This window comes from Mus musculus, chromosome 13 (genome assembly GCF_000001635.26).
Source record: "Mus musculus strain C57BL/6J chromosome 13, GRCm38.p6 C57BL/6J".
Taxonomy (NCBI): domain Eukaryota; kingdom Metazoa; phylum Chordata; class Mammalia; order Rodentia; family Muridae; genus Mus; species Mus musculus.
The window spans coordinates 89131258-89152152 of NC_000079.6; the positions used below are offsets into that span (position 1 = coordinate 89131258).

At 36.1% G+C, this 20895-nt stretch overlaps 1 protein-coding gene across 2 annotated transcripts in view; it reads left to right on the plus strand.

The window, feature by feature from the left end:
• The window catches only part of Edil3 (EGF-like repeats and discoidin I-like domains 3), a 501754-nt gene that overhangs the window by 309786 nt on the left and 171073 nt on the right, over nt 1-20895 (plus strand). For both annotated transcript variants that reach the window (NM_001037987.3, NM_010103.4), the window contains one exon: nt 417-598. In NM_001037987.3, the coding sequence (NP_001033076.1) occupies nt 417-598 (182 nt within the window). The remainder of the gene's footprint in view (nt 1-416; nt 599-20895) is intronic.

Genomic DNA, 20895 nt, shown 5'->3' on the forward strand with positions numbered 1-20895 from the left:
TATCAACAAATATTTCTTACGTACTAAAGACTCCTGAGTTTTACTAACCTCTGTGAATATGAAATGTGAAATAGAATTTAATTCTGTTTCATGGATTCAATACAGGCATATTAAAAGAAGTCACTTTTGCTGATCTAGATCACAATTTAAGACAATATACTTGCACAAATCTAAATCAAAGTATAGAAAAAATAAGATTTTTAGAAGTCGGTTACAAAACACAAGACCAGAAGAGCAGAGAGTGTAATAACTACCAATTACTATTTTTATATATGGTAATGAGTAACAGACTAGTCAGCTGGATAGGACTTAAGTGGTTTGTGGGTAAAATTAAGCTTATTTGATCTTTGTCACAGAGCCTGACATCCTAATGATTTCTGATACACAGATATATTTTTTCCCTGATTTCTTTCCAGAATGCTCTGGGCCATTGGGAATCGAAGGTGGGATCATATCTAATCAGCAAATCACAGCTTCATCTACTCACCGAGCTCTTTTTGGACTCCAGAAGTGGTATCCCTACTATGCTCGACTTAATAAGAAGGGCCTTATAAATGCCTGGACAGCTGCTGAAAATGACAGATGGCCATGGATTCAGGTAACAGTGGGATGAGACAAATCCATTTCCCAAATTATCAGAATCATTATAGAAGTAGGTTAGGGAGAATTGGCTGTGATTCTTTCTCATGGTTAAAATGTGATTTAGTTCAGAATTAAACTGGTTGGAAACTCTAAAAAATGTGGAAAACAGGAACATTCTATGTCTGAAAATCTGAAAATAGCATCAAGATGAAAACATTCTTTAGTCATAAATATACTCTTTTAAGTTATAGTAGAGAAAAAGATCTTATCATTTCATAAGTGGACTTTTGGGATAGCATTGGAAATGTAAATGAAATAAATACCTAATTGAAAAAAGTTTATTCTAAAGTGTTAATATTTAGCAACAGATTCAGAGACAAGAAAGTAACAATTCAATCTGTGTATTTTTTGTGAGAAATAGTTTCCCATGTGCAAATATAAAGTGCGCATCATATCATGATAATATCCAACTGTCTGCAGAACCCCTTTCATAAATGAGAGAATTTTAATTCATAGTGCCTTATATCCTCATCAGCCATCTGACTTTACTACAGAAGAAAACAATGAAATGATGCATTAAGTGCTTTGCTAGAAGAAACATCATAGCAAAGCTGATAGCCCACATTCTGTGCATTTAAGCTTCCAGAGCACTCGAGAAAAAGCAGAAATGAGATGTTTTATGAAAACCGAAAAGATAATCTGATTTCTGTGAAATATACTTTTGATCATGTGGTTCTTTAAGATAGTCACTAACAAGTCATTAGTAGCAGATACCAAATGGGAGAAAATTTCCAGTATACTGAGGGTCAAGGCAGTCATGCTGAAACTACATGAGGTCAGGAAAGTTTTGAAATAAGGTGATTTTGGAAGATACCTTCAACTGGCCTAGATTTTCAAGAAACAGTGTAATCAACAGCCAAACATGAGAATCTAGCTAACAGCATTTAGAAAACCAGAACTAAGAGTGTTACTGGGGAATTGCATTTAAATCCAGTATGAGAGTTTGCAAATGCCGTATTCTTCTAAGGGGTTTGTGCCACATTTTGTTACCATGGAGTCCTCTGTAAGAACTTTATTAGATAAATCATCTTTACACTATAATTTGAATCATAGAAACATGGAACATTTTATGTTACATTACTAAGTATAACATATTTAAAGATTTTTCTACACTAGGCAGTGGTGGCGCACGCCTTTAATCCCAGCATTTGGGAGGCAGAGGCAGGTGGATTTCTGAGTTCGAGGCCAGCCTGATCTGATCTACTGAGTTAGTTCCAGGACAGCCAGGGCTGCACAGAGAAACCCTGTCTCGAAAAACCAAAAAAGAAAAAAAAAAAAAAAAAGAAAGAAAAAGAAAAAGATTTATCTACAGGCATTAATAGCAACAAGTCTGATTTGTGATTGAGTAGAAAAAACTTTCGTATTTCACAATTAAGCTAAACTCTTTGTTGGGGTCTCATAGTAAATTATATGTAAATTAGATACGTAGCATTTATCTTCATAGTAATATAAAATTACATAAACTTCATTTTTTGTTTGTTAATTTATGTTGGCCTGCATTTGTGGAAATTACCTCAGAAGTTGCAAGTGACCTTTTCATTCTGTAGCTACAGGTGCACAAAACATACCAGATTATAGCAACACTCTATCTATAATATACTGGCAGCAAATGAATAAAAACCCACTTAAGGTTTAAAATGTATATATTAAGAAACACTTATATTTAATTTGATAGTGGTCTTTCTCGACACACTTTAGCCATTCTACTTGTCCAGTCTCAAGCACATTTATAGAACTGCCATAAAAACCTTAAATGTAAAATATTTAAATATAAAATAAACATTAAGTATATAAATATATTAAAATAATACATAAATACACAAATTAAAATTTATGTACAGTTTGGATATTTCATATGTAAGTAATGAGTTCTGTATTTACATGATTACCCACGATTTTTATTTGTTTTATAATTTCTTCCCTTTATTTGACTCCTTCATAATTATGGCCTTTATTCTTTAATTTTAATAGTTTTATATATATTTATGTATATTAGTTTAGAAATACAATTGGTTGATTTTATTTTGTGTTGGTTATGGCTGGTCACTTGGTATTGGATAACATATCTGAAAGCTAGTCCTTGGAGAAGTTGATTCTCCCTCTCTCAGCATTGGTTAATTGCCAATAGCTCATTATCAAGGGGTGGTGTTTTGTGAGATATCTATCAACCTTGACATGTAAGTTGGTGTGGTCATTTTCAGGTCTTTCATTTCAGCAAGTATATTGTTAAAATTGTATGGGTACAGATTATCTGATGTATATAGAAAACATTATCTTCCATGAGATATTCTGAAAATCTTTTTCTTAGAATCTTTCTATTCCCCCTTATGCAAGTTTTGTGAAACCTTAAGTGTAGTAGATACGTTGTATGTGTATCTAACATGTCTGGACACGCAATGATTTGTTGTTTTTTAGACCAGTTGTGACTTTCTATAATAGTCTTTGTTTAAGAAATAAATTTCAATGACAAAGGGTAAAAGCTAAGTCATCTGTTGGTATAAAGATAAATATTTAGAATGCAGTTAGAAATTATAGTGGCTAGGGAAATAGTAGCAGAAGATTCTTCTCAAAAGTTCACAGCCTTACCACCCACATGCACTGGTTTAAGCTTACATTACCAGGCATGCATTCTCTCCTATTGAGTCCAGTTGAATGGCTGTTGGTTACCCCCCAGTATATAAATCCTGCTATGGCTAATTTGGAATATCTTGCAGTTCAGGTCATTATTTTGGTTCCATGGCTTGTAGATTTTATAGCAAGTTTGAGCCAGTGGTTGTTTTTCTCCCTTGAAAGCTTGCATCACTACTTCTGAGACAGTAAAAGCTAGTCCTCAGGCAGGAGGCATCCAGGTTAGTCTGGGCTTGATTTCTCTAAGTCCTTATACAAGGTCTCTTTAGCAGTCTGGTCTTATCTTCAGTTTCTGGTAAGAAAATATGACAAAAGCAATGAACTGTATTTCAGGGGTTTTGTGAACTCCACTGACCAACACCTTGAAAAAGAAGTTTCCTGTGCCTGATACTAGCAGTTGGTAGCTAATCTATGGCTTTTTATCACCCAAAGTGGCATGTCTTTATTGAAATGAGTGTGTGTGTGTGTGTAAAACTAAGTAAACATAAAATAATCATTCTCTGTGGGTTTTTCAAACATCCCAGTGTTATACTTTCTTCTTCTCTCTTCCTCCATATTTCCTCTTTCCATCCTTCTTGGTAAATCTCACCCCCTATATTCTCATATTTCTTGTATAGTATCTGTATCCTAATATCTTCCTCTCCTTCTCTTTGCTCCCATCGTTCCCATTTACTTTCTTGGTAATATGGTTTTTCCAGGATAAATATTCACATCTAAAGATTTAGAGCTAGGATCCAAAAATAAGAGAACACAGTGTTTATCTTAGGGTCTAGGTTAATTTACCCAGTACATTTCAATCCATTCACCTCTAAATTTCATTTTATTTTTCTTTATATTGGGTATCTATTCTACATTATATATGTACCTCATTTTCATTATTCATAATCTAAAGAATATTTAATTTTTTCCATTTCCTAGCTATTGTGATGAACATGAAGAGTATAATGTTGGTTCCTTTGACTAAACTTAAATATACTCATCTTTTATTAAGTTAAAATATTTTCTTTTTAAATTTATTAATCATTTGTTTACATTTCAAATGATATATCCTTCCTGTTCACTCCACAAGCCCCCCAAACCATCCCACTCCCCTTAGCCTCTAGTAGGGTGCTCCTCTACTCTCCCACCCACTCCTGCCTCACCCCTCTGGCATTCTCCTACTCTGGGGCATCAAGCATCCACAAGACCAAGTACCTCCCCTCCCACTGATGCTAGATGAGGCACTCCTCTGCATATGTAGCAGAAGTCATGGACTGGCCTTTGTGTACTCTTTCAGTACTTCCCCTAACTCTTCCATTGGGGTCCCTGGGCTCAGTCCAATGGTTGGCTATATCTGCATCTGTTTTAGTCAGCTGCTGGCAGAGCTTCTCAGAGGATAGCCAAAGCAGGCTCCTGTCTGCAAGCACATCAGCTAAGGTATCTGGGTTTGGAGGTCAGTGGATAGATGGATCACATGGTGGGACCACCTCTGAATGGTCTTTCCTTCAGCTTCTGTTCTTTTTTCTTTGTCACTGCATTTCGTTTAGACAGGGACAGTTCTGGGTTAAAAATTTATAGATGGGCAGGTTGCCCCATGCCTTCACTGGGGATCAAGGAGGTGGTCTGTTCAGGTTGTATCTCCTTGCAGTTGGGTATTTTGGCTAAGGCCATCCTCACAGTGTCCTGGGAGCCTTTCCCATCCCAGGAGTCTGAGACTTTCTAGTGGTTCCCCAACTTCCCCAACCCCCATTAATACTTATTTCTATTTGCTTTCCTGGTCCTCTGGACTTTTCTCATGTCTGTTCCTATACCAGGCCCTACCCACCTCTTTTCCATTTCCTTCCCCATCCTGCCTAGGTTCCTCCCTTCCTCTGCCTCCCATAATTATTTTGTTTCCCCTTCTAAGTGGGTTTGAAGCCTCCAAATTTTGACCTTCCTTCTTGTTAAGCTCCATATGGTCTTGTATCATGGGTACAGTGAGCTTTTTAGCTAATATCTACTTATCAGTGAGCATATCCCATGTATGTCCTTTTGGGTCTGGGTTATCTCCACTAAGGATGATATTTTCTAGTTCTGTCCATTTACCAACCAAGTTTGTGATGTCCTCATTTTTAATAGCTGAGTAGTATTGCATTGAGTAAATGTAATACACGTTCTGTATCCATTCTTCCATGGCAGGATGTCTCAGTTGTTTCTAGCTTCTGGCTATTATAAATAAGGCCACTATGAACAAGTTGGAGCCCCTGTCCTTGTTATATATTGGAGAATCTTTTGGGTATATGCCTAGGAGTGGTATAGCTGGGACTTCAGGTAGAGCTATTTCCAGTTTTCTGAGGAACTGTCAGATTAATTTCCACAAGTTGGTTCCACCAAGAGTGTTCCTCTTTCTCCACATCCTTGGCAGCTTCTGTTGTAACCTGAGTTTTTATCTTAGCCATTCTGAATGGGGTGAGGTGGAATCTCAGGGTTTTTTTCGACTTGCATTTCCCTGATGACTAAGGATGTTGAACATTTCTTTAGCAGCTTCTCAGCTATTTGTGATTCCACAGGTGAGAATTCTTTGTTTAGCTCAGTACTGATTTTTTAATTGGGTTATTTGGTTTTCTGGAGTCTAACTTCTTGAGTGCTTTGTAAATTTTGGTTATTAGGCTTCTATCAGATGTAGGGTTGGTAAAGATCTTTTTCTAATCTGTAGGTTGCTGTTTGTCCTATCGACAGTGTTTTTTTGCCTTACAGAAGCCTTTCAATTTCATGAGGTCACATTTGTCAATTGATGATCTTAGAGCATGAGCCATTGATTTTCTGTTTAGGATATTTTCCACTGTTCCAATGTTCAATGCTCATTCCCACTTTCTCTTCTATCACATTCAGTGTATCTGATTTTATATGGAGGTCCTTGATCAACTTGGACGTGAGCTTTTTACAAGGAAATAAAAATGGATCAATATGCATTCTTCTACATGCAGGCTGCCAGTTGGCCAGCACCATTTGTTGAAAATGCTGTTGTTTTCCCACTGTATGGTTTGGCTTCTTTGTCAAAGATCACATGACCATAGGTATATGTAGGTTTATTTCTGGCTCTTCAATTTTATTTCATTGACTACCTGTCTGTCTCTGGACCAACACCATGCAGTTTTTATCACTATTGCTCTGTAGTACAGCTTTAAGTCAGGGATGATGATTCCCCTAGAAGTTCTCTCATTGTTGAGAATTGTTTTTGCTATTCTGGGTATTTTGCTATTCTGAATGAAGTTGAGAATTCCTCTTAATATTCTGTGAAGAATTTAGTTGGAGTTTTGATGGGGATTACATTGAATTTGTAGATTGCTTTTGTTAAGATGGCCATTTTTACTATGTTAATTCTACAGTTCCATGAGTATGGGAAATCTTTGTCTTTTGAGGTCTTCTTAGATGTCTTTCTTCAGAGACTTGAAGTTCTTAAACAGATCTTTCACTTTCTTGGTTAGAGTTACACCAAGATATTTTTATATTATTTGTGACTATATGAAGGGTATTGTTTTCTTAATTTCTTGACTAACCCATATATCTTTTGTGTAGAGAGTGACAACTGATTTGTTTGAATTAATTTTATATCCAGTCACTTTGCTGAAGTTGTTTATTAGGTGTAGGCATTCTTTGGTAGAATTTTGGGATTCCTTTTGTATACTCTCATATCATCAACAAATAGTGAAACTTTGATCTCTTTCTCTCCAATTTGTATCTCTTCGACCTCCTTTTGTTTTCTAATTGCTCTAGTGAGAACTTTGAGTACTATATTGAAAAAATAGAAGAGAGTGGGCAGCCTTTTCTTATCCCTGACTTTAGTGGCATTGATTCAAGTTTCTCTCCATTTAATTTAATGTTGACTGTTATTTTGCTATATATTACTTTTATTATGTTTAGGTATGTGCCTTGAATCCTGATATCTCTAAATCTTTTAACATGAAGCTGTGTTGTATTTTTTCAAAGGCTTTTTCAGCAACTAATGGGATGCTTGTATGATTTTTTTCTTTGAGTTTGTTTATACAGTGGATTGTGTTGATGCCTTTCCATATTCTGAAGCATCCTTGCATCCCTGGAATGAAGCATACTTAATTGTCTTGAAAATTTGTTTTGATGTGTTCTTGGAATCAGCTTACAATAATTTTATTATTTTTCGATTGATATATATAAGAGAAATTGGTCTGCAGTTCTTTTTCTTTGTTGGGTCTTTGTGTGGCTTAGGTATCAGAGTAACCGTAGTTTCACAAAATGAATTAGTTAGTATTCCTTCTGTTTTTATTTTGTGGAATAGTTTGAGTATTAGGTATTCATTGAAGGTCTGATAGAATTCTGCCCTCAACACTTAAATTCTGCCCCTGGGCTTTGGATTTTGTTTTGTTTAGTTTCCTTTTCTTTTTGATTTTTGTTTTGTTGTCTTGATGGTGATGGTGGTGGTGGGCTTATTTATTTATTTATTTATTTATCTATTTATTTATTTATTTATTTATTTATTAATTTATTTATTTATTTATTTTGGTTGGGTGAATCTTAATGACTGTTTCAATTTCCTTAGTCATTATGGGAATATTTATATAGTGTACATGATCTTTATTTAACTTTGGTACATGGTATATGTCTAGGAAAGCATCCTCTTCATCTAGATTTTCTAGTTTTGTTGAGTATAGTCTTTCATAGTAGTGTCTGATAATTTTTTGATTTTTCTGATTATCTGTTGTTATGTCTCCCTTTTTATTTTGTAATTTTGTTAATTTGAATACTGTCTCTATGACCTTTAGTTCGTTTGGCTAAGGGTTTATCTATCTGCTGGCCACTTGAACTAATCTCCAACCCCCTATAATACCTGATTATGTTCCTCCTTTCTCCTCCCCTTCCCCTCTCTCACCCAAATCCCTCCCTCCCTCTGCCTTCCATGATTATTTTCTTCACCCTACTAGGTGGGATTAAAATGTCCTCATTTGGCCTTTCTGCTTGTTTATCTTTTTAAATTTTTGGGGTTATATTCTAGGTATTCTGTACTTTTTGGCTAATGTTCTCTTATTACTAAGAAGGCAAATTGATAGAACTAGAAAATATTATCCTGAGTTAGGTAACCCAGACCCAAAAGCACATACATGGTATGTTCTCTTCGCTTATAATTGGTTGATTTCAGCTCCGAGTTTGTTTATTTCCTGCTATCTACTCCTCTTGGGTCTACTCCTCTTGGGTGTGTTTTATTCTTTTTGTTGTAGAACTTTCAGATGTGCTGTTAAGTTGCTAGTGTAGGATCGCTCCAATTTCTTTTTCTGCAGTTGTAATTCTTTATTCTTTTTTTATTAGATATTTTCTTCATTTTCATTTCAAATGATATCCTGAAAGTCCCCTATACACTGCCCCCGCCCTGCTCCCCAACCCACTCACTCCCGCTTCCTGCCCCTGGCATTCCCCTGTATTGAGGCATATATAATCTTTGCAAAACCAAGGGTCTCTCCTCCCATTGATGGCTGACTAGGCCATTCTCTACTACATATGCAACTAGAGACACAGCTTGAAGGTACTCAGTATTATGATTTTTCCTATTAGCATTGCTTTCATTGTATTCCATAAGTTTGGGTATGCTATGCCTTCATTGTTGTTAAATTCTAGAAAGTATCAAATTTATTTATTTCTTCCCTGACCAAGTTATCATTGAGTAGAGAGTTATTCATTTTCTATAAGTATGTGGGATTTCTGTTGTTTTTGTTGTTATTAAAGACCAACCTTAGTCTGCAGCCATGTGATAGAATGCATGGGATTATTTCAATCTTCTTGTATCTGTTGAGGCTTGTTTTGTGTTCTAATATATGGTGAATTTCAGAGAAGATATAAGGAGGTGCCAAAAAGAAGGTATATTCTTTTGTTTTAGGGTGAAGTGTTCTGTATATATCTGTTAAATCCATTTGGTTCATAACTTCTATTAGCTTCACTGTGTCACTGGTTCGTTTATGTGTCCCTGATCTGTCTATTGGTGAGAGTGGGGTGTGTTGAAATCTCCCACTATTATTGTGTAAGAATCAATGTGTATTTTGAGCTCAGAAAAAAATTAGATTAAAGATGAGTTGGTCACCTTAAACAAAATAATTAAAAATTTATCTTACTTCTAATAGGAATATTCAGTATTTTAAATGAAGCTTTTGAGTACTTTGCTAAATCCACTTATAAGTGCACTGTTCTCTTAATCTTCTATGTGTATGACATAATATACTAATTTTTAGTATGCAATTTAATTTACGTCTTTGTCTTGATGAAATGAAAATTAAAATTACCAATTTAAATTTACATGCTGAACATTTAATTATTGATGGCACCACGATGTTCATAATTGGTTCAGACTTAAGTCGTTAGTACAGTAACTGTAATTCAACAAATTTGTATTTTATTTTTACAAATTTTTCTGACTTTCCAACTCTTCATTTAGATTTTTAAGCTTTTAAATAGCAGCCACATCACACTTCAGATAATTAATACCCTAGGAAATAAATTGATATTTTGGAATCATGTGTTAGAAATAAGAAATTTGAACATGTTAGTATGTCATGGATTACTGGATTATTTCATTTAAAATCTAAAATATTTCTATTAAACATTTTAAAGTTTTGCTAACTAAATAGGGTTACTCAGGCTGACTACTTGTTATTAATTTTTTAAGATTTTTTTAATTTCTGCACATTTTATGGGACTATGTAATAGTGTTTCATTTCCTTCATTTCCTTTTTCCTGAGGTAATTTCAGGTATTAAACTTCTAGCTATTCATTTATTCAGACTATTATCAAACATTTACTGAACAGATGTTCTGATGTTGTGATTTACTGTATCAGCTACTTAAACAAAGCAATATACTGCTTACCTGTAAGATATGCTGAGTCACCCAGTCTTGAAAGCCATGATTTCTGCCTTTGCATTTAGCCTGGAGACTTAGTGTAAGAAGTTAGCATTAATTGCTCTAGCTAGAACTTCAAGTAATATATTGAAGAGAGAGAGAGAGACAGAGACAGAGACAGAGACACTGAGACAGAGACAGAGACAGAGAGAGGACAGCCTTGCCTAGTTCCTGATTTTAGTGGGATTGCTTCAAATTTCTCTCCAGTTAGTTTGATGTTGGCTACTGGTTTGCTGTATATTGCTTTTCCTACGTTTAGGGAAGGAGCTTAAATTCCTGATATTTCAAAGACTTTTAACATGAAGGGATGTTGAATTTTGTCAAATGCTTTTTCAACATCTAATGAAATGATCATGTGGTTTTTTTCTTTGAGTTTATTTAGTGGATTACTTTGATAGATTTCCTTATATTGAACCATCCCTGCATCTCTGGGATGAAGCCTACTTATTCATGGAGAATGATCATTTTGATGTATTCTTGAATTCAGCTTGCAATAATTTTATTGAGTATTTTTGCATTGATGTTCATAAGGGAAATTGGTCTGAAGTTCTCTTTCTGTGTTGGGTCTTTGTGTGGTTTAGGCATAAACATAATTGTGGCTTCATAGAACGAATTGGGTATTGTTCCTTCTGTTTCCATTTTGTAGAATACTTTGAAAAGTATTGGTATTAGGTATTCTTTCAAAGTCAGATAAAATTCTGCACTAAACCCATCTGGTCCTGGGCTTTCTTTCATTGGGAAAATTTTAATGACTGCTTCTATTTCTCTAGGGGTTATGTGACTCTTTAGATGGTTTATCTGATCCTAATTTAACTATGGTACCTGGTATCTGTCTAGGAAATTGTCCATTTCATCCATATTTTCCAGTTTTGTTGAGTATAGGCTTTTGAAGTAGGATCTGATGATTTTTTAAAAATTTCCTTGGTTTCCATTGTTATTTCTCCCTAGCAATTAAACAAGAACAGGAGGTCAAAGGGATACAAATTAGAAAAAAAAAAAAAGAAGTCAAAATATCACTATTTGCTGATGATATGACAGTATACTTAAGTGACCCCAAAAATTCCACCAGAGAACTCCTAAACCTGATAAACAGCTTCAGCAAAGTGGCTAGATATATAATTAACTCAAACAAATCAATAGCCTTCCTCTACTCAAATGATAAACAGGCTGAGAAAAAAATTAGGGAAAAGACACCTTTTACAATAATCACAAATAATATAAAATATTGCATGGTTATTGACTCTAACCACGCAAGTGAAAGATCTGTATGACAAGAACTTCAAATCTCTGAAGAAAGAAATCAAAGAAGATCTCAGAAAATGGAAAGATCTCCCATGCTCACAGATTGGCAGGATTAATATAGTCAAAATGGCCATCTTCCGAAAGCAATCTACAGATTAAATGCAATCCCTATCAAAATTCCAACTCAATTCTTCATAGAGTTAGAAAGAGCAATTTGCAAATTCATTTGAAATACCAAAAAATCCATGATAGCTAAAACTTCTCAACAGTAAAGAACTTCTGGAGGAATCCCCATCCCTGACCTTAAGATGTATTACTGAGAAATAGTGATAAAAATTATATGATATTAGTACAGAGACAGGCAGAAAGATCAGTGGAATACAATTGAAGACCCAGAAATGAACCCACACACCTATGGTCACTTGATATTTGACAAAGGAGCTAAAACCATCCAGTAAAAAAAGAAAGCATTTTCAACAAATGGCGCCAGTTCAACTGGAAGTCAGCATGAGAAGAATGCAAATTGATCCATCTCCTTGTACAAAGTTCAAGTCCAAGTGGGTCAAGGACCTTTACATAAAACCAGATACACTGAAACTAATAGAGGAGAAAGTGGGTAAGAGTCTTGAAAACATGGGCACAGGGGATAATTTCCTGAACAGAACATCAATGGCTTATGCTCTAAGATCAACAATGCACACATGGGACCTCATAAAATTGCAAAGCTTCTGTAAGGCAAAGAACACTGTCAATAGGACAAAATGGCAACCAACAGATTGGGAAAATATCTTCACCAATCCTACATTTGATAGATGGCTAGTATCCAATATATACAAATAACTCAAAATGTTAGATTCCAGAGAATCAAATACCCCTATTAAAAAATGGGGAACAGAGCTAAACAGAGAATTCTCAGCTGAGGAAACTCAAATGGCAGAGAAGCACCTAAAGAAATGTTCAACATCCTTAGTCATGAAGGAAATGCAAATCAAAATGATCCTGAGATTTCAACTCAAATAGTCAGAATAACTATGTTCAAAAACTCAAGTGACAGCAGATGCTGGACAAGGGTGTGGAGAAAGAGGACCACTCCTCCATTTTTGGTGGGATTGTAAGCTAGTACAACCACTCTTGAAATCAGTCAGGCAGTTCTTCAGAAAATTAGAAATTGTACTACCTGACGACATAGCTATACCACTCCTGGGCATATACCCAGAAGATGCTCCAAAATGTAATAAGGACACATGCTCCTAGCAGCCTTTATTACAATAGCCAGAGGCTGAAAAGTACCCAGATGTCCTTTAACAGAGGAATTGATACATAAAATGTATTACATTTACACAGTGGAGTACTACTCAGCTATTAAAAACAATGACTTCATGAAATTCTTAGACAAATAGATGGAACTATAAAGTATTAACCTGAGTGAGGTAACTCAATCACAAAAGAACACACATAGTATGCACTCACTGATAAGTAGATATATAACCAAGATACAATTCACAAACCTTCCTGAAAGGGGTAACAAAATACTCATGGGAGCAAATAGAGAGACAAAGTGTGGAGCAGAGACTGAAGGAAAGGCCATCCAGAGACTGCCCAACCTGGGAATCCATCCCATATACAGTCACCAAACCTAGACACTACTGCCAATGCCAAGAAGTTCTGGCAGGAGCCTGATATAGCTGTTTCCTGAGAGGCTCTGCAAGAGCCTGACGAATACAGAAGCTGATGCTTACAGCCAACCATAGGACTGAGCATGGGGTCCCCAATGGAGGAGTTAAAGGACTGAAGGAGTTGAAGGGGTTTGCAACCCCATAGGAAGAACAACAATATCAACCAACCTACCTCCCCACTCTCCCCCACCCCACCCCCCAGTGAACCTAGGTTCTAAACTATCAACCAATGAGTACAGTTGGAGGGAGGGACCCATGACTCCAGATGCATATGTAGCAGAGAATGGCCTTGTTGGTCGTCAATGGGAGGAAAGGCCCTTGGTCCTGGGAAGGCTTGATGCCCCAGTGTAGAGGAATGTGAAGGAAGGGAAATGGGAGTGAGTGGATATGTGGGAGACACCCTCATGGAAGGCCATGATAGGGCATTGGGGAGGGGGAGGCTGGGAAAGGGATAACATTGAAATGTAAATAAAGGAAATATCCAATAAAAAAAGTGGGGGGAGAGAAGTTAACATTATAATCAGTAGTGGAGTGTTTGTCTATGCCCTGGAAGTCAGGGGAGAAGCTCTGAGTATGGAGGAGGGAAAACGAAGAAAGAAAACTAACAGGATAGGATACTTTAATTTGTCTCTTATAGATCAGTAACTTACACCACACACACAGCACACATATATAAGCATACCACATACATACACACACACATGTACACATGAGCGTGTGCACACATACTCTCTACAAATAGACATAGACATTCATACATGCACTAAAATGCAATAAAAACTTTTAAAAGTAATTAGCTCTTGAAATTTTTGAAGGTATTTTAATAAAGTTTTTGCTATAATAGCACCACAGTAGTCTGGAAACCCAAACATATTCTTGTAATATACATGTATCCTCTTCCTCTAAGATTAATGTCCTTATACAGTATTAAAAACCCTAGTGTTTGTCTAACAGGCAACATTTGTAATTTTACTCTTCTAGAAATATCAAAGACATAAAAATATTCTCAGTGCTGCTGTGCCTAGAATATAAAGTTATAGGGATGTGCTTTAATGTAGATTTTAAATTCTAAGCAGATAATTTAGTAAGTCTTCCTTGTATAAAATACCCGATGCTAGTGAGACTTTATGGATGTAGCTTTTGAAATTTCTAGGAGACACAGTTTCATATTAAACTGTCTGAACTTCTGGCTTTTCCAGTATTTCTGCCTCCTTTTGTGCAAGGATCCCTGAACTCTACCAAATAGCCAACAGAATAACAAGTATCATTATGCAGAGCTAGTAGAATACATTTAGGAATATAAAAAAACTGGCATATACATATATGTATGCAGCAGATATTGATAAGACAAAGGCCTCATAATTGAAAGAAAGTAAGGAGAAGTATGTGGAAGTATTTGAAGGGAAGAAAAGGAATGAAGAAATAATGTAATTGTATTATAATCTAAAAAATAAATAATAAGGTGGTTTTTTTTTTCATTTTACTTGTTATACATTGTGGCCATGAGGAAACTTAAAGATTGAATTTGGATTTTCAAAGGTTGACATGTTAAATGCTCTATTATGGGACCACCTCCATATTTTGAGACTCTACTAAAATGGAGAAAATCTGAATTTTAAAAGCAGCAACTCCCTTTGCATAAGAAAAGCATTGAGAATTCAGAATATTTGGATACAGAATCCACCTTGATTTCCTTTGTGGTCAGCACCCTGAGTCTGTATTGGTGCCTCATCACACAGCCAGCGAGGCAAGTTCTGAAATGCGTAGAGCTGTATCTGGCCTGTGGGAGTGGAGCACGCTAAGTTCCAATCATCTTTGAGAGACTCTATTATCTTTCAGAGCAGCTTACACATCTACACAGATAAGTGTACCCTTCAGTATTGTGAGACAGAATCCTCTCAGCCAAGGGTGTTAAGCCTGCTTACCAGAACTCCCTGTGGGAAATGCTCTTAATGAATAGCAGTCACTCCTGTCTCTACAGCAGCAGTTTAACACAGCTGCATCAATGCCTTCTGCAAGAACACAGGGAGTTTCCTGGCAGCCTGTCCTCAAGTACCTACATGTGAGAAATGCAGAGAAGTAGGAGAAAACTGTGAGCCTGAAGTAACAGTTTGCCTGTCTCTTCATGTTTATCTTCTGGGAACTGGCAGTATTACTATTTGGACGGGGCTGAAGGAATCCCTTATTTCCACAGCAGACACTGAACAAATTTGTTCTGCCCCAGTGCCTGACTGAAAACCTCCTTGTGTTGAAAATATGACCAACTACCAAGCACCTGGCCTCACTCTGAAAGCTTCATTTTCTCATAGCAGCAGTTAATTTTAAACCTTTTTCTGTCTGCGAGTGTTTGAACTTTCAAAACTGACTGAGCACAGACTTAATGAAACAGACATACGGTCGCCTATACTTGTTAGAAATAGACGCATTCCCTGTGGTGTGACATTAACTGTACAGTCTGAAGGAACTCTAGCTACTCCATGTGTCAGCTGACACTTTCAAATCACTCATTTTACCCTTTGTATTCGGGTGTGCAGATACACAGATTAATCATTTAGACTCAGTAAATCTGTATAATGCAAAATCATGATTCAAGCTCAGCTGGTGTGGGAGACCAGCTCTGAAAAATGCAAGATCCTCTGTGCTCTGTAGTCTTCTACAGCTCAACTGTTCAGTGTTAGTCTGTAACACTGGTTCTCAAACTTTACACACAATCCACATTAAGATCTCTTTCAAGCACACTCCTCTCTTAGAATTTCAGAGTAACTGAGATCATAAAATGACCAAGGGACTCATGCATTTGGATACTGGCAACTCTGTTGAAGTTCATTGTCTAACAAGTGATTTCTTTTTCCACTATAGAGCTGTCTCTTTAACTTTTAGAAGCAACTTCATTAGCTATGTGGAGATGCTAGAGTACAGAGTACTATACTTCAAAATGTGACCTCATTGTGATGCATTTTAAAATAATGAATTACCACACAGGACATCACAAATCTAAGACCTAGTTACTTAAGATCTCTTCCTGATGCCTTATTGTTAGCCTGATTATGTTTCTCCCACTCCTAGAGAAAAAATCCACTGGTGTATGCACTGTTAATGCTCATGTTTAGTTGTTTCCAAAAGATTTTTCTCTGCAACATGAAGCCTTCAATAATTAAGCCATAATTAAATAGTAAAAGGAGTGTAAAAATATCTATATCCCACAAGACCTGGCTTTAAAAGTTTAATTGTTAAATCTGCAATCATGTCTTAACAGAAGAGATTCCTACATTTCATGAGCCCAGATTATAATGAAAAAAATCTTTTACATTTTAATTATTAAAGGAGAATTTGGCATTTCCCCATGTTTTAGGATGGCCTTAAGAAAGTTTCTCATAAAAAAAAAAAATGGAAACCCAATATACTAAATCCAAAAGAAGAACAAAAGAATTCAGAAAAAAAAAAGGCAAAGGTCTTATTATCCTAAAGATTTTGGGGGTTTTGTCTGGAAATGATAAGAAAGTAAACTCTGAAAAAAGAAGGTGTCTCTAAAGTGTGGAAGTACATCTTGGTGAAACAAAGTTCCCATGCAATATTTATCAAGGATTTTTCAACTGGCTCTTAACTTTGTCAAAGCTGGAATTTTAATGATTTGCTAACTGTCTTGTTACGAATACCCACCAAAATATCCAGTAGGAAGACATCTATTTGTACAGGTACAATCATTTGAAAAAGGAGCCAGTCTGATTTATTTATTTATTTATTTATTTATTTATTTATTTATTTATTTATTTTGATCATAGTCTCTAGTATGGAGTTGGGAAAGTAAGTTCCTTGCTCTCTAATGAGGGTATAAGTGGATTAATTACTCAAATACTGTTGCCTTATGGGACATACCATCCTTCTCCTCACTGCTTATCTGACACCAACTACTTATGAGTAGTTACATGTGGTGGAGGAAGTCTGGTAATGTTCATTTCAACTAGGCAAATGATAGATAAGGAGAATCCTGAAATAAATTGGCATACTCCTTTTTTTTTTTTCTATTTTCATCATTTTATAGTCAAATTTTTTTCCCATCAAAACTCACTGTGTCTGTGTCCAGGGCTCACAGGAAGAAACTAAGTGAACTTTGAGGTTCTGAATAAGTGACTTCATTTTCCATTAACGCTTTCAAGAACATATTTTTGTATCATATATTGGCTACATTCTCCCCATGTGTTTATTCTTAATGTTGCTGCTGCTGCTTTCCCAGAATTGATATATTTAATTAAAATTGTAGCTGTTTGAGCTTAACACTGGTATACTTAATACAGATTGCTTCATTTTCTTATGATTTTGGTTCTTGGAAAAATAATCTAACTCTCTCTCATGCACAAATAAACTCATAGTTTTCTTGCTTCTATTATGTACTTAATGCTCCAATAGTTTGAAACATGTTTGCTGTGAGGTCGTGATATACAGGCAATTTTTTTTTTTTATTTCTCAGGTTTAAACAACTCTGTTAACTTAGGTCTTCTTAGTTGATTACTCCCATCACAGTCATTAATAGATAAAGTACTCAATTTAGAGGGAGATACACATTTTTTTCTATTTTAGTTTTCCTAGCAGGAGTCCAGCCCAAGGCAATATCTGTGTCTACATAATGATATCTTTCAAGCCTTTAAATCAAAATGTAGTAATCACATGGAATAAAAACTCCACAATTTAATGTAATTGCCAATAGATCTTATATTTCCCTTCGTGAGGTGCCTTAACCTAGATGTGAAAATTGTACAAAAGGTAAAATTGAAGTTCATTTTCCAGTATGCTTCAGAATGCTTGTCCTGCTTTTGCAACCGATAAAGTAGTGCTTATTGAGAGTCTACTCTTCTAATATTTAAGCAATGTAGAAATGTTCTATGCTCAGATAGAATTTATTTTAATAAAAACAATATTTCAAATTTTAATGTGGAAATTTCCTACTTTCGTTGTATGGACGTTTGAAAGATATATCCGTGATTTAGTGTAAGGAACAATTAAGTATTGAGAATTTATACTGGGAGATGTAACCACACGTTAGCCTTTAAGCAGGACTTTTCTCTGCCTTTCCTGGCTAACACAGAGCATCTGCTGATATGACTTTCAGGTTGGTTCACATTAAGGGACGATTCAATATGTTCATTGAGCATCTTTGAAAGTGCATCGCCATCTCAATGCACTTTCCAAACGACTTCCTCCTCTCCCCTTTTCACCCTCGACTACATGTGACTTTCCTAGTATTGAATCTGTAGCTTCTTGTTTTTTTCTTTTCTTTATAATGTTTGATTACAGTTATTTATTCATTTGTCATAGTCGGGACATATCCTATGATTCATGTTTAGAGGTCACAGGACAACTTGCAGAAGTCTACTATATGCATCCCAGGACTCACAATGATCATCAGGATCCATGGCAAGCTCTTTCACCCATTGAGCCATCTTGGTGAACCTTATTGTAGTTTTCCTGCATACCACTTTGTACAAAATTGTTCTGAGAGCTTACTCTATTAGGTAACTTATTTGGGGGAATTGAGTGTGATTGTCTCACCTTTTATTCTCACCAGCCTCACTAACTGCTACTTTATAAACAAAATCACGTTATAATTTTTGATATTCTTAGAATGTACTGAGAAATAGAATATGAAAGAAAATAAAAAATTCACAACATCTGGTCTTTGGTCTTTAATTCTCATTCAGGATAAACATACCTGTATAAATAGTGATACTCTGTTCAGAAGTAAAATCATTTTCAATGATACGAATGGGACTATTAACTATCATTTTAAATGAAGTTTCTTAGCCATCCTATGATATAGCTTCTTTGTAAATAAAGAATCGCTATCAAGCATCCTTTCAGAGTGGTGCAGATTATAGAATATAGAATCAAATATTGACTATGTAGCTAGTGTTAGTCATGGTTCTCTAGAGCCTCAGAATTTATGGAATGTCTCTATATAGTAAGAGAATTTGCTGTAACGACGTACAGTCTATAGTCCAACAACCCCGACAATGGTCAGCTGTGAATAGGGAGTTCAAGAATCTATTAGTTGTTCAGTCCCACAAGGCTAGTTGTTTTAGCTGATTTTCTGTAGAAGTAAATTACAACAGATGTGCTGGCAAGTAAATGCAAGCACGAAAAGAAGAGTGAATCTTCTTCTTCCAGTGTCCTTGAGTCTCCAGAAGAAGGTGTTTACCACCATGCCTGGATCTTGGACTTGTTTTGTCCCAGCTGATCTTGAACTCTGAAATCTCCTTGCCTTAGTCTCCTGGGATTAAAGGCATGCACTAACTTGCCTGTGCCTAAGCTTTTCATAGCCACTCTGTCTCAAGATCTCCATACCAAGATCCAGGTCAGAAATTTGCATCTTCCACCCTCAAGATCTGGGTCACAGGTAAGCCCTCCAATTCAAGGTTGTAGTTCTTTCCAGATATAGTCAAGTTGAAAACCAGGAATAGTTATTTCAGCTAGTAATTGATTAAAGAATATTCTCAACAAACCAACAAATATTCATTGGAAACTATAGACAAGACTCTCTATATAGACAATACTGTCTTCTAGTATCATTTTTTATCTGTTTCCATAAAGCAGATTATAAGCTGAGCATGTTTTATTCTAGAATTAAAAATGAGATATTTCAACTTTGATTTTAATAACTGTGCACGGTGGCTTGAATAGAAAGGTCCCCATAGATTCATGTATGTGTTTGAATGTTTGATATTACGGTGTGTAACTATTGGAGGTGTGGTTTTGTTGAAGTAGGTGTGTCCTTGGCAAGGTCATGTGTGCTTAAGCTACGCCTATTATGGCACACAGTCACCTTTAGATTAAGATGTTAAACTCTCAGCCCCTTTCCCACCACCATGTCTAAAGGATGCCTTACTGACAGTCATGCTGAGAGCTATACCTCAGAAACCAGCCTGAATTGATCGTTTTCCTGGTGGCGCATGCCTTTAATCCCAGCACTTGGGAGGTAGAGGCAGGCGAATTTCTGAGTTTGAGGCTAGCCTGGTCTACAGAGTGAGTTCCAGGACAGCCAGGGCTACACAGAGAAACCCTGTCTCGAAAACAAAAACAAAAACAAAAACAAACAAACAAAGAGTTGCAGTGGTCATAATGTTTCTTCCCAGTCATAAACCCAAACTACAACACTGTGGTTATGAGACTTTTACAGAGCCAAGGCTTATAAGCAGATCTGTCAGAGGGTAATGTCTGGGAATCCTCCTTGAGAAAGCAGAGCTTGCATCCCTTCAACTCTCCATTTGTATTTCCCACTGCCCTGCTGTCAGGGACTTAATATGGGATTTAATCTTAGACCATGATTCAGGTAACAGTGAACCATAAGTTAGAAGGTTCCTGGTATCCTCATGAATTGCTCTCCTTGTCTAGTCAGGAGTTTATAAAGAAGAAACCAAAATTTCTTTATAATAACAGTTAGTTTGTGTTTTCTATCATTCCTATAAGGTGAATTCCACCTCATGTAAGTCTGCAAAGAGGCCTGTTCAGTAATAGCTCTAAGGCAGAAGGGAATAAAGCCATAACAATTTTTTAGTGTTAGTTCATTACAGATGCACCATGAAAGCAAATATGTTTCTTTTTCCATTAGCTGTCCCGGTGGGGAGGGAGGACATACTAGAAAGAGATCACCATCGCAGAAGAAGAAATTCTCTTTTTCCTCACACCACACATGACCCTTATATTTCTACAGCACACAGGAATCACTTCTCTGTCAGAGCCTCTGGTCTCATGGCAGCTGAGCCAAACATCAAGCTCTCTGTGACTAGAATGCTTAATTTTTCTGGCATGTAAACCGTAGGAAGTCCCTTGGCATT